This window comes from Salminus brasiliensis, chromosome 10 (assembly GCF_030463535.1).
Source record: "Salminus brasiliensis chromosome 10, fSalBra1.hap2, whole genome shotgun sequence".
Taxonomy (NCBI): domain Eukaryota; kingdom Metazoa; phylum Chordata; class Actinopteri; order Characiformes; family Bryconidae; genus Salminus; species Salminus brasiliensis.
Window position 1 is genome coordinate 34,585,837 of NC_132887.1, and position 12,443 is coordinate 34,598,279.

At 40.8% G+C, this 12,443-nt stretch overlaps 1 protein-coding gene across 1 annotated transcript in view; it reads left to right on the forward strand.

Annotated features, from left to right (window-relative positions):
- The window catches only part of ush2a (Usher syndrome 2A (autosomal recessive, mild)), a 303,135-nt gene that overhangs the window by 156,005 nt on the left and 134,687 nt on the right, over positions 1-12,443 (forward strand). The window contains exons 37-39 of the mRNA XM_072689926.1: positions 536-724; positions 10,344-10,491; positions 11,905-12,047. Coding sequence (XP_072546027.1) covers positions 536-724; positions 10,344-10,491; positions 11,905-12,047 — 480 coding nt within the window. The remainder of the gene's footprint in view (positions 1-535; positions 725-10,343; positions 10,492-11,904; positions 12,048-12,443) is intronic.

Here is a 12,443-nt window from a genome sequence, read left to right on the forward strand (position 1 = left end):
ATGCAAAGATTGGTGGCAGGCAGTGGTTCATCTTGTGCCGTGTTTAAACTCCGACCGCTGGATATCAGTGTTGTGCTCTCCCTCCTTTTAATTCTGTAAATTTTACATTTTCTGTAAAGGTGGGGCCTCCGTAGATCGCAACAATGAGCCTTGGGTGCTCACAACTCTGCCGGTTCACTGGTTGTCCTTGCCTGGTGCACTTTTACTGTACTGACCACTACATATTGGGATTACCCCATAAGACCTGCCTTTTTGGAGTTGTGGCCCAGTTGTCTAGCCACCACAATTTGACCCTTGTCTCTCTGCCTCTCAGATCCTTACATTTTTCCAACCTTTAGCACATCAACTTCAAGAACTGACTGTTCACTCGCTGTCTAATAGGTAGATCCCAACCTTGGACAGAAGCGGCTGTAATGTTGTTTAATGTTATAGTTGATCGGTGTGTACAGACTACCAAATCTGAGATTGTGTTTTAATAAGGCTATACGTCTTCTGGCTACATGAAATACCCATCTGTAGTTTGTTTGTGTTGCAGGCCAGAATGGAAGCGGAGTGGAAGTGACAGAGACAGAGACAAGAACACAGTTCAGTACAGGCAAAGCGGGTCACTGGGTTTCTATTGGAGGCCTGCTGCCCTACTCCAACTACAGTGTGATGGTCAGAGCCTGCAATGGCCAGGGCTGCGTGGACAGCGCCCCCACCAGTATTTCACTCCCTCCTGCAGGTTAGTACTCCTTACTGCACCCTCACACTAATGTAGGTCTCAGAGAACCTAGGTAGAAGGTATAATGCATATTCATTTTAGTGGTCGCTGTGTGAAACCTCAAGCAAAACAACACAACGCAAGCTAATATTGGAACCGAAGCTTGATACCAGGGGTTATCGTTTGAGATCTGAGGTGGTTTTCTGTTGTTGTTGTTGTTTTGGACAATTACGATGCATCCCAGTACACTTTTCTGAGTATAGCATGGTATTGACTGTACTTTTGAAACATTAAACAACTGTTTAAAATATATATCATGAAAAGCGAGTTTCATACCATTAAGGTGGCCTGTAAATAGCAAAAAAGCAGTTACCAGTGTATAGTTACTGCATAAACTAGAGATGTCCGATCTGACATCTAACATCAATTTAGGCATCAATAATGGATATTATTCATAGTCCACAAAAGTGAGAAGTGTTCTTGGACGATAACAGAATAGTTGCCACCAAAATCATGCTACCAAAATCATGAATTTACTCTGCATTGTGGATGATTTGAAAGAGAAACCATCACCGAAATGCTCATTTTTTTCAGTTGAGAGTAAAGCATGCCTGTCCACATCAAATTGCATTTACAATATAAAATTTATTGTGCATCAGTAGTCCACCGAAATCAGTATCACTATGCAAACACATCACACAAAGGGATTTCACTGCAGTGTTTTAAACTACCTGTGGAAATAATGTTTAGGGAGGTCAGTCAGACTGTATTTTAAGAAAAGGAGGTTGCCATACAAACAAAAGTCCAGAATGTCATATTATATAAATAATTAACAAAAAACAAAAAACTAAAATCCCTGATTAAAGCAGTGTTATGCAAGAATTGCCATTATTGTCTTCAGGGCTCCCCCTACAGGTGGGGAGAGTAATTCACTTTTGCATAACTGTAGTTACTAATCATGCTTTGTACACCCTATGAATAACACTTTACATCTGCATTTGTTGACAAGCTGAGAGATACTGGACCGTCACTGAAAATGAAAGAAGCATGTGGACTGCAGTGGTAAAGTAATATTAACAGGGTTATGCAATGTTATGCAGTTCTCAAGAGATCTCTTGCAGCTCCCTAGAGAAGCAATGGCCGAGATAACATTCTCCCTATTACAAGTAATTGCAGCATCAGCATGATTTTAAAGCTGCTATTTTGAGGTAAAAGTGCTACATAGTGATGCTTTAAAATGGTCAGCAGTGGTCAGCAGCAGCACTCTTTCGTGAGTTTGGTAGTCACCAAGTTTGACTAATTGGGCTTACATTTAGATTACATTTTTCCTCATCTTCCTTCTTTAGTAGTTTATTTAATTGAATTTAAATGTAATAATAATGAAAACAAATATATTTGGTGCACAACAAATTAATATTTAGCGTAATAAACTAAATACTATGGCACACTTTGTGAACGTGTTAGGGTACCATGTGTTGTTTTATATGATGACATATTTCTGCCATATCGCCTGCCTTAATGTAACCCGGTGTGTGGCGGCCCTTTCCATCCCCAGCGTTCAATCACTGCGCTCGTCACGGGGGAGAGAGTGAGGCGTTTGATCACTCTGAAGCAGCCAGGCACACTCCGCCAGGCCAGCGGGGAGACGTTCCACATCTGCTGCCTGACAGAGAACAATGCCTGCTGCTGCTGCTGATCTGAAAGACCATCCCTGTCCGTTCCAACGGCAGATAACCCCTCCGCCCCACCCACCCCCCCTTCCCCAAAGCCCCTTAGCCGCTCACACGACAAGACCAAGCATTGAAGTTTATTGCCAGGCTCGAGAGCCACACTTTCACCACTGTTAAATTGTTGTTGATTTTAATTATGACTCTTATGGCCATGGAATGTGCTTTTTTACGACCTTCTTGTAGCAAATGAAAGGTAACAAGTCATTGGTTAAATAGGGCTCAGTCCATGCTTCCTTTTACTTAATGGTGTGGGAACTTATTAAGCTGATTTACACACGGGGACGGGTGTTGGGTAGCACGCGCCAGGCGGCCAGCTATATGTGTGCTTAAGCAATGGGTAAATTAACCATAGGGTGATAAAGAGAAGAAGAGCTAGTGATTTCTTTCCCTGCTGAATGGTTTTGGGGTGGAGAGGGAGGGGAGAAAGGAATCGATGGACACACGTATGGCTAAAGATGAGGGAGGAGCTGAATTCACTGCAGGCATTTTATGTTCTAATCCGTATTCAATATTTGGGCCAGGCTTAACATGCAGCTCCTTACTCCGGCAGAACAGGTTTGATTAGTAGCCCTGTTTCTCTCTCTTTCTCTCTCTCTCTCTCTCTCTCTCTCTCTCTCTCTCTCTCTCTCTCTCTCTCTCTCTCTCTTTCTCTCTCACTTGCTTTCATTCATTTTTATCTTCCCATTTTCTCTTTCTTTATCTCTCTTATTTATTCCTTGTATAGTCCTTCTTTTTTCCTTTATGTCCTCTTTTCTCCACCCTTTCTTCCTTTTCCATTATTCTATTGTTGGAGTCTTTACTGTTCAGGGAGGGATTTCTACCAGATTTTGCAGTATTGCTCTGAGGATTTGATTACATTCAGTGACTATAGCATTAGTGAGGTCAGGATGTTGGATGATTTCCACTTCACCTCATCCCAAAAATATTGGAAGAAGCACCATCATTCCAGAGAACACAGTTCCACTGCACCACAGCTCATGTTCCTTCTAGTCCACGCTTAAGGAATGGTTGACAAAAGGTTTGAGAGTATGTGTGCATTTGCACATCTGTGTCAGCAATATGTTGTGAAAGGAGTGTCCACAAACATTTGGACATGTAGTGCGTGAGACACAGCTACTGAAGCATCAGTCGTCATCAGTGTGTGTAATATGGGGGTTGGTGGCACAGTCTATTTTTTGTACGAATTTGATCCGTCTGATTTGTTTGAGCTGCAGATGTCTGAGAGGCCTCCAGCAGAGCTGTGAGTATGCGGGAATTACCCCCCCCCCCCCCACTCCCCAAACCTTGTCGTCAGACATCTCCACTGATCAAAGCGAAAGGGGAGGCATACGGACACAAGTGTGACCGATAAACACCTTCACAATCGCTCTTAATCCTAAGAAAAACCAGAGGGAGGACCAAAGTGGAGTCCTGGTAGAGACATGAACTCACCTGCCAGTTCTTAGCCTTTGTCTGGCAGAGCCTTTCTTGTAATGCCATGATACCATCTGTGTCCTATTGCGACACTGAGTTTTGTCCCGGTCTCGTCACTCCACCCTACAAATGTGTTCCTTTCATAGCAGCCGTTTTATCAGGGATTCTGAAAATCTCGAACGGCTTGAACGGCTCTTATTAATGCCAAGAAATTCATGGCAGCCATGTAGGGGGTCCAATATCTCTCCAATATAAAGTTTGAGGTCAGATTTCTCCAGAAGCAAGCATAATGGCCTCAATAGACCTAAATCCAAAGCTGATCACAGGACAAAGGTTGTCATGGTGTAACAAAAAGTAAACCCATTCAAGTCTCCAACAACCATGTGCAAGTTAAAATCATGAAGTCAGCATTTTTAAAAAGCTGCATTTTAAGTTCTTAAAAAAGTTTTATAAAAAAAAATAATCTTTGTCTATAATAAATAAATGCAAACAGCTAATTTATTTAGATTAATAACACTATACATTTCTGTTTAGATAATTGATAGGATTCATACCAGCATATTTTCTTCATTTGAAACCACCAGCCACTCAACCCTCCCTTGTTTGAGTGCACATATGTCAGTATACATCTCCAGATACGTGTAATCAGGGCCTCAGAGGAAGTAGAGTGGCTTTGCTGTTCAGCTGAATGGACAGAGAGTTTGAATACTGACCCGGAAACTCTCCTCTATGCCATGCGGCCAGAAAAGCAAGGCTGTGTCTCGCCTCGCTGTACGACGGGCGAAGAGCAAAGTTGAAGTTCTGCAGGAAAAATGTTCAAGTTCAAAACAAAGACATGAGGAAGTATAAATTTTAAATACCACACGTTTGCCTCCACTCCTCTCAGGCAGATCTTTAGGCTTCTCGGAGCTGAACTGAAGCCTTGTCTCAAACTGTCCTTGTTATATCAAAGAACAGAAGGGGAGAAAGCTAAGAGATCCAGAGGAAACATAAAAGTGCATAGTTTAAAATGATTAGTGACACTTTTGATATACCTGAGGAAGGAGGGAGGCGAAACAAAGGAAACTCCATGCCGACTGTTTGATGAAATAAGTCTGTAAGGAATTAACTCTTTTGTCAACTGGTTGTCTTTGTTCAGTGCAAGCTCTCTTTCGCGCTGTCTGCTTCTCTCGCTCTCTGTCCCTCTCTATCTGCTTCGCTCTCTTTGTCCATGTCTCTTTCTTTGTTTCTTTCTCGTATTCCGTCTGTCCATCTCCTACTTTCTCTATTTTTTTCTCTCAGTATCTCTTTCTTCTTCTTTCTCGTCCTCAAAAACCCCACTACATGTTATGTTTTTTTGTGCCGTTTTTCTCAGGTTATTAAAAATGAGTCATTTTGCCATACTGTTGAAATGCAATGATATAATTCATTCATTCATGCATTCATTCATTACCTAATAACCTGTTTACATTTGCAGTACCGTGCAAAGAGACCATTTGAGACCAGTTGACACCTTGGCTGAGTTACGTCTTTAAATGAAACAGTTCTAACATATGTATAGAATATGAAATGTGTATATTATTAGTATTAGAATATTGCTTAAAGCAAACAACATCTACCTAATGTGGGAAATTCACATTGAATAGACGTTAACATTCTGAAGTTTAGCAGATGTTGGGTGTCTGTCACCATTCCTCACAACTAAATATTGGTATTTTATGTCAACAAGGCGTTTGCATGTGGCGTTTGGAAGACTTAATTTTGGTTACTTACCACCACAACTTAAAACCAACAAAATATCAATGTCAGCTGTCATTTCTATTCTACATCATATTGACATTTTGGGTCACCTGACATCTATTCAACCTACAAAAATCAAAAATCAGGGGAACTGCTGTTGGAACCAAATCCATATCCGTAGTGTTGGTGGAGTTTACAGAGAAGTCTTGTAAACAATATATCTGACATATGGTTTATTTGTGTTATTCTAATGTAATATTTAGAATATACTTGAATAGTATGAACATGTCTTAGAGTGTAATAAGGCTTGCTATGTTGAGGGGTTAATGGATCTTTGCTTAAATGTTGGTTTAAGCCAGTCACTACAGAAAAAGTGTTACCATTTACATTTTCAGTGGAGAATATTAAAGCTGCCCATGTGACCTTTGTGCATGTTTAGAAGTCAAGAGATGTCAAATGTGGCAAAAATAATGTTTGGACACAAATATTTGTTTGTGTGTGTGTGTGGAAGCAGCTACTACGAAGCAGTGAGTTCCTCTCGGCAGCAGAGCAGCATGGCGGATCGCGATCCAGGCCCGTCCATATGCTCGTCATCATCATTACGTTTATGGTCACTTGGCCGGCCTCCGTCGCGGTTATTCCTAGCTGGTGTATAGCGGCAAAGGCAGATGGAGGAAAGCACGGAATGGCTTTTAATGCCGACGTCGGTCCAACGAAGCCCCATCCGTTTCTCTCCTGCAGCCCACAGCCCGGCGCCTGGCCTAAACCGAGCGCCTGTGCATTATGAAAATTGCTGCTTGGCAGCAAAAGCGATTTTTAGCCACTGCTGACATGAGTGATGAGGCTGACCCCTCGACGTGCAGGAGGCCAATCCCTACTTTTGAACGCTAGCATATGAAGTAACTGGGTTAAGCCCTGTAGCAGAACTTGAGTGGGTGCACACCCATAATGGACACATTTTAAACTATTTCCCCCATCAGTCCTCCTCCACAGTTTCATCTTGTACATTATCTTAATAGAATTCACAAAGAGGCTGTCCACTCAGAGGTCTTGTACCAAACAGGTTGTTAGCTTACCCAGCAGCCTATCACAAAAGCAAGTTAGTAAATATTGAATATAAAATAACATGTACAAATATGACCTGAATAGTAGAGTCATCCTAAACAAATCTGATGTATTTTGGAAAAATGTCCTGTGGACTAATGAAGCTAAAATAGAACATTTTGGTTGTGGTGACCAAAGGTGTGTTTGAAGAAAACGGGGATGAAATTTAATGAAAAGAAGACCTCTCCAACTCTAAAAACATCTCAAAATCCACAATGGAGTACCTCAAGGGGCTCAAGTTAAAGATTTTACCATGACCCCAAAAGAACAGTGCATGTAAAACAGTATAATAATCTGTTGCCCCAACCACAAGCTACAATGTTAGCTTAATACTAACACACTTTCCACAAGCTAACATGCTAGTCATAATACAATGAAATACGATACATTGTAATGTTACTTAAATACAACGTTTTTGTTGCATTGTGGGTACGTCCCACTTAGCTCCTGCAGCTTGCGCCTAACCCAGGCTTTCCAGCATGTACCAATATACTGAAAAGACAAGCTCCGCCCGGGTTAGGCCTCTTTCCTTGTCTTTGTGTTACCAGCACTACTTCATCCGTTTTTTTCAACCCTTTTCCTCCTGTCAACCTAAATGAAGGATGGGCAGAGCGAGCTTTGGAATATCCATCAAAGAAGCCTTGTGTTTACTGACATCCATTGGCAGGCCCTTTGCTCATCAATCAGCGCATTAACATCTTTAACCCTTCTCGTAATCTCTCCGAATATGAGTTGATCTCATTCTGCTCGTGGGCCCAGGCTCTGGGGGACGGGAGCAGTGGGATTTTTTTTCGCCTTTGTAACTTTCACCCCTCGTCGCCCCTCCTTTGTTTTCTGAAGCTTTTCCGCAGCCGTGAGTGCATTTGGTATTCCGCGGAGGCAATTCTATTTCAGCATGCACAAAATGACTTAAGTAATCAACAGTTATTGAGTGCTTGTGACTGCATGAGAGGGATGTTGATTGGGAATGAGCCTTCACTTAAGAGAAGGACCTCGCTCCCAGCGCTGGAGTGGTGTATTATTGAAACAGATGCCGCTAGGATTGCCCCTCAAAACACACGATTTGGACTGGAGTTCTCGCCAAGGGCCGCATCACTAGAATCTGCTTGTTTTCCTTCGGAATAGTGAAGATGTTTCTTTTAACGTCTTAACAATTGAACTAAGACAGCACACTTTGAAAGCATAACTGCATAGTCTTGCATTATGCATTACTGAGGCCATAAATGTTTGCTGTCAGGCTGTTCAAAATGAAGCTGACATCATAGCTATCATAGCTATTTAGAGCACAATTCATCATTGGCTATCAAGACAAATAATGCAAATAATTAAAAATAAGTAATAAAAAAAACCTACAGACTTGATACTGTCAACCAAAATAAATAACATAGAAGCTCCCCGGGCCAATTGATTGTGGAAGACCTGCATTGATTTGTAGAAGCAAATCAACTTTTTCCACATCTCCAAAGTTCAGTCTCAAAAGTTGGTTGCATTTTGTTGCCTGTGCAAATAACCCTATGTTCATTAAAATGGTGTTGAGGTCTGGGCTCTGGGGTGGCCACTCCATTGCTTTGATTCCAAATGTTCAGTCATCTTTTCACAGTGAAAGGATGGACAGCACTAGCATATATAATTGTGCGTAATGAGGTTTTGCTAAACTGCGAATAAATAAAAGGTGGTCTTTGTTCATTAAAATGGTGTTGAGGTCTGGGCTCTGGGGTGGCCACTCCATTGCTTTGATTCCAAATGTTCAGTCATCTTTTCACATTGAAAGGATGGACAGCACTAGCATATATAATTGTGCGTAATGAGGTTTTGCTAAACTGCGAATAAATAAAAGGTGGTCTTTGACTTTTGCACAGTTATACATGTATTTGATTACAAAGTCTTATTAAATAAAGGTGGCATGTAAGGTAATCATCATACACATACAAGTATCTTATTTGGTGATGCTCTGCGGGATTTGTAAAACAGTCATTTTCAACACCTGCTTGTTCAGGGAGCGATCTGCCTTTATTCTCATCTCAGCTGGGGTCAGATCATGTGTTTTTGACCTCGGCCGGTCAAGAGGATTCCACATGATGTCCCTGAATGCTTTAGCCTTACAGTTCAGATAATTGTTCTCTTGCAAGGCAAAGCACCATCCAGAGTGTTGAGTCATTTGACTACATCTAAACAGGACGCTTTTCTACACTTCAGAATTCATCCAGCTGTTGCTGTCGGCAGTCACACCATCAATAAAGGCAATGTATAAGCTGATGCCAGAAGCAGAAAGAGCTGACTGCACCATTAGATAAGTGTCATTCACAATCTACCTCTCTCTTTCGCTCCACTCTCTACTTAAAGAGAGAGGTCCTCTCATCCCATCACCCCTTTCTCTTCCTCCTATCCCATCCCCCAAATGAAATACTATTTCCTGACTTAGAATTTAAAGAGAAATATGCTGTTTTGAAGTCAATTTACATTGATGAAATTTGGCTGATTTTCTTTTCCAATGTGACTCCCAGTCTGTTTGTGATACAGAGGTGACTGGAGCTTTTCCCCCCAAGATACGTATTGGAATATTGTGGTGAAATCAAGATCTGTTAGCAAGAGACAGACACCAGTCTGTATTGGCTGGAGCATGTGTGTTTCAGAGCAGTGCAGTTTTACCTTGCACTCTTAAACATAAAGATGCTACAGGGGTTCTTGGAGTGATGCAAGAACCATGTTTGTAAGAGAGATGTGTGAGTGTAAAGACCCTTATGATGGTCTCTGAATATCTCTCTTACTAGCATGGCTCTTTCAAAAACCAATAATGGATATTGTATGGCATCATTCAAACAACCCTTTGTAGCACCTTTATTTTTAAGAGTGTGGTGTGTAGGAGCTGACTGTACAATTAGGCAATACTCGCTCTAGACATTTAGATAAGACTCCTTCTGATCATAGTAGGGGTCATATTTTTTTTTTTTTTTGGTATGCTAGAGGTTAGGTTTGGATGTACTAGTAAGTTCTTTTTTGTTTTGAAGGACCCAAATACTACATTGGTCTTGTATTTTATGGTGTGTGGGTTTATGTACCAAAACAATCATCATTCATTTTATATGTGAATATCTCTGTGTTCGTCCTCCCCTTCTTCTAAATGCCCTCAGCTATTTTAAGTCGCAGGTTTTGGCGATGGCTTCCTCAATTGGTTTATATCTGGAATAGAGGGGTGATATATGCCCATGTTCATGCTAAGCATTGGAAAATAGCTAAGCAATAAATATGTAGGATCTAAGCTTTCTGTATGCCACCTGTTACTCTATAGAAAATACACAAGGCTACCTTTATTGTTGGATGCGCTGCAATGCACTACAATGTTTTCTATTCCTAGCTATTCCTGGGCATTGATTAGTGTTCTCTCCCAGGCCTGTTCATTGGCATTGTTTTAGTGGCAGTTGCAGTTGCTGAATTAATGTAACTATATACTATATACAATGTGTGTAAAAAGGCTTAGTTGGAACATGTTTACTAGAGAAGAGTCTTGATTATTATATTAGATTAGAGTATTATAAAGATCTAATAAAGCCTCAATATCAGCTTTTGGTGTTTGGAGTCATAGTCGTGTCACCATTTGGCCTGTCTCTGCTCCAGTTCATATCTCTCTCTCTCTCTCTCTCTCTCTCTCTCTCTCACTCTTTTCTCTCCCTAAGCTCCAGATGGCCTCTTGGCCCCGAGGCTGGCAGCTGCCACCCCCACCTCGCTGCAGGTGGCCTGGCTCAGTCCCGTACGCCCTAACGCTCCCGGACCCCTGCGCTACAGGCTCCAGATGAGGAAACCAGCCACCCAGCACATACTGCAGTGAGTGTCCTCCCACCATCACATCTGCATCACACACCTGTATGTATGCCTCCTCCTACAGGATTGAGTAGTACATTTTTTTTTTAATAGAATTAGCAAATACACAAAATGTGACTTTGCCTGCCTGTATCACAATATCATATATAAATATATATATATATATATATATATATATATATATATATATATATATATATATATATATATATATATATTATTTATCATTTCTAAAAGGCCAATTGGCACCACAGCTGTGGGCTAGAGGGGTATAAAGCCCGCCCAGCATTAAGCTGTGGAGCAATGGAATGATAGTGCTCCATCAAAAAACTTTGGGATGAGTTGGGGAGTTGGTGAGGTGGGGTGGTGATCATCCAACATCCGTACTTCACTACTACGTATGTCACTGAATGCTATCAGATCCTCACAGCATTGCTTTAAAATCTAGTAGGAAGCCTTCCCTGGACACTAGAGACAGTTCCCCCCAAAAAAGATGTCCTTTGTTCATATAGCGTGTGTTGAGTGAATGTTGAATATCCTATGATAGATTACTAATGAACTAGTGTTATTCAACTAGAGATTCAAGATTGTTAAGAGATACACACTTTAATACAACAATAATACATTTTTACAAATATTTTAAACATATATTTCAAGGTATATATATTGGGCTCGGATAGGCAGAAGTGCTGTACATCAGATATGAATCAAATTTAAATGTAATTTATTGTGGTTCTATGACATTTACTGTAAAGAACAACTGTTCTTTAACTCCAGGCTTCTAAGGGTTAAAGTAGCAGAGAAATTGAGAGTTTTCCAGGTAATTGTGAGCAAACCCGACACCCAATTGAAAATAAAATAAAAAAAGAACTAACTTCTTCTTCTGATATGTATGCATTACATGCCCCCTGACAACAAATTGCTATTTAATCAGAGACGGGGGAATTCTCATTCTGTTGTAATAAATAAATGACTAGGCCCATGTATTATATATCAGCCTCATTTCCTGCCATTCCATTCAAATGTATTTCATTGTTCGGGTGATTTATTTATTATAGTGCTATGGTAAATTTGTTCTCAGGGCTTGGTGAAAATTGGTGCTGCTCAAAAAAACTAGCATAACCATATTGCAATCACCAAGAGTCATAAGGCATTTAATGAGGAGCACTTAAATAGAGCTGTTTTTGCAGGAAAACAAAGAAAATATCAGTTTGTGCATGATTTTACGGGTTATAGTCCTGATGTGAGCGAACAAATTGAGGACATAAATGCGCATTCAAAGCGATAGGCTTGTTCTTAATTTGATCTGAGCAGTTTTCAGAAGAACGATTCCATTCAGATTGGAAGTCAACAAGTTTAGTCCAGGTTTATACATAGTGTAGTAAGTTTTGATGTGTGTGTGTTTGTGTTCTACAGGCTGGTGGACAATGAAACAACAGTGTTCAGTCAGTGGGTGGAAGAGTTGGAGCCGTACACTGAGTACCAGTTCCGACTGCTGGTGTCCAACAGCCACGGCGAGACCAGCAGCTCTTGGGTCTCTCTATATACTGCCCAAGATCGTGAGTTTTGACTCTGACCCACATGCACTCACAAGGTCTTTGCACAAAGAATGCGATGCATTTAGATGTCAGGAATTAATGTGAACATGTGTGTGCATGAAAATGCATCATTAAAGTACTTGCCCTCTGTTTTATATTTGCAAACTTTCACAAGCAAAATGAAGTCACTCCGTTTTGTGAACCTCTCCGTTCTGCTTTTGGAGAGTAGCAGGGGTGTAATGATCTACAAAATTCATAGTTTGACTCTGTATAATGGGGTAGTGTCTTGATTTAATGCATTTTTTTGACACAGCAACAATAAGGGATGGCTGAAAATGTGCCTTTTGTCTACGTTAATGTTTATGTTTTTAGTTTAGTAGAGCATTCAACAGTATTGCTGAGTGAGTACATGGGTAC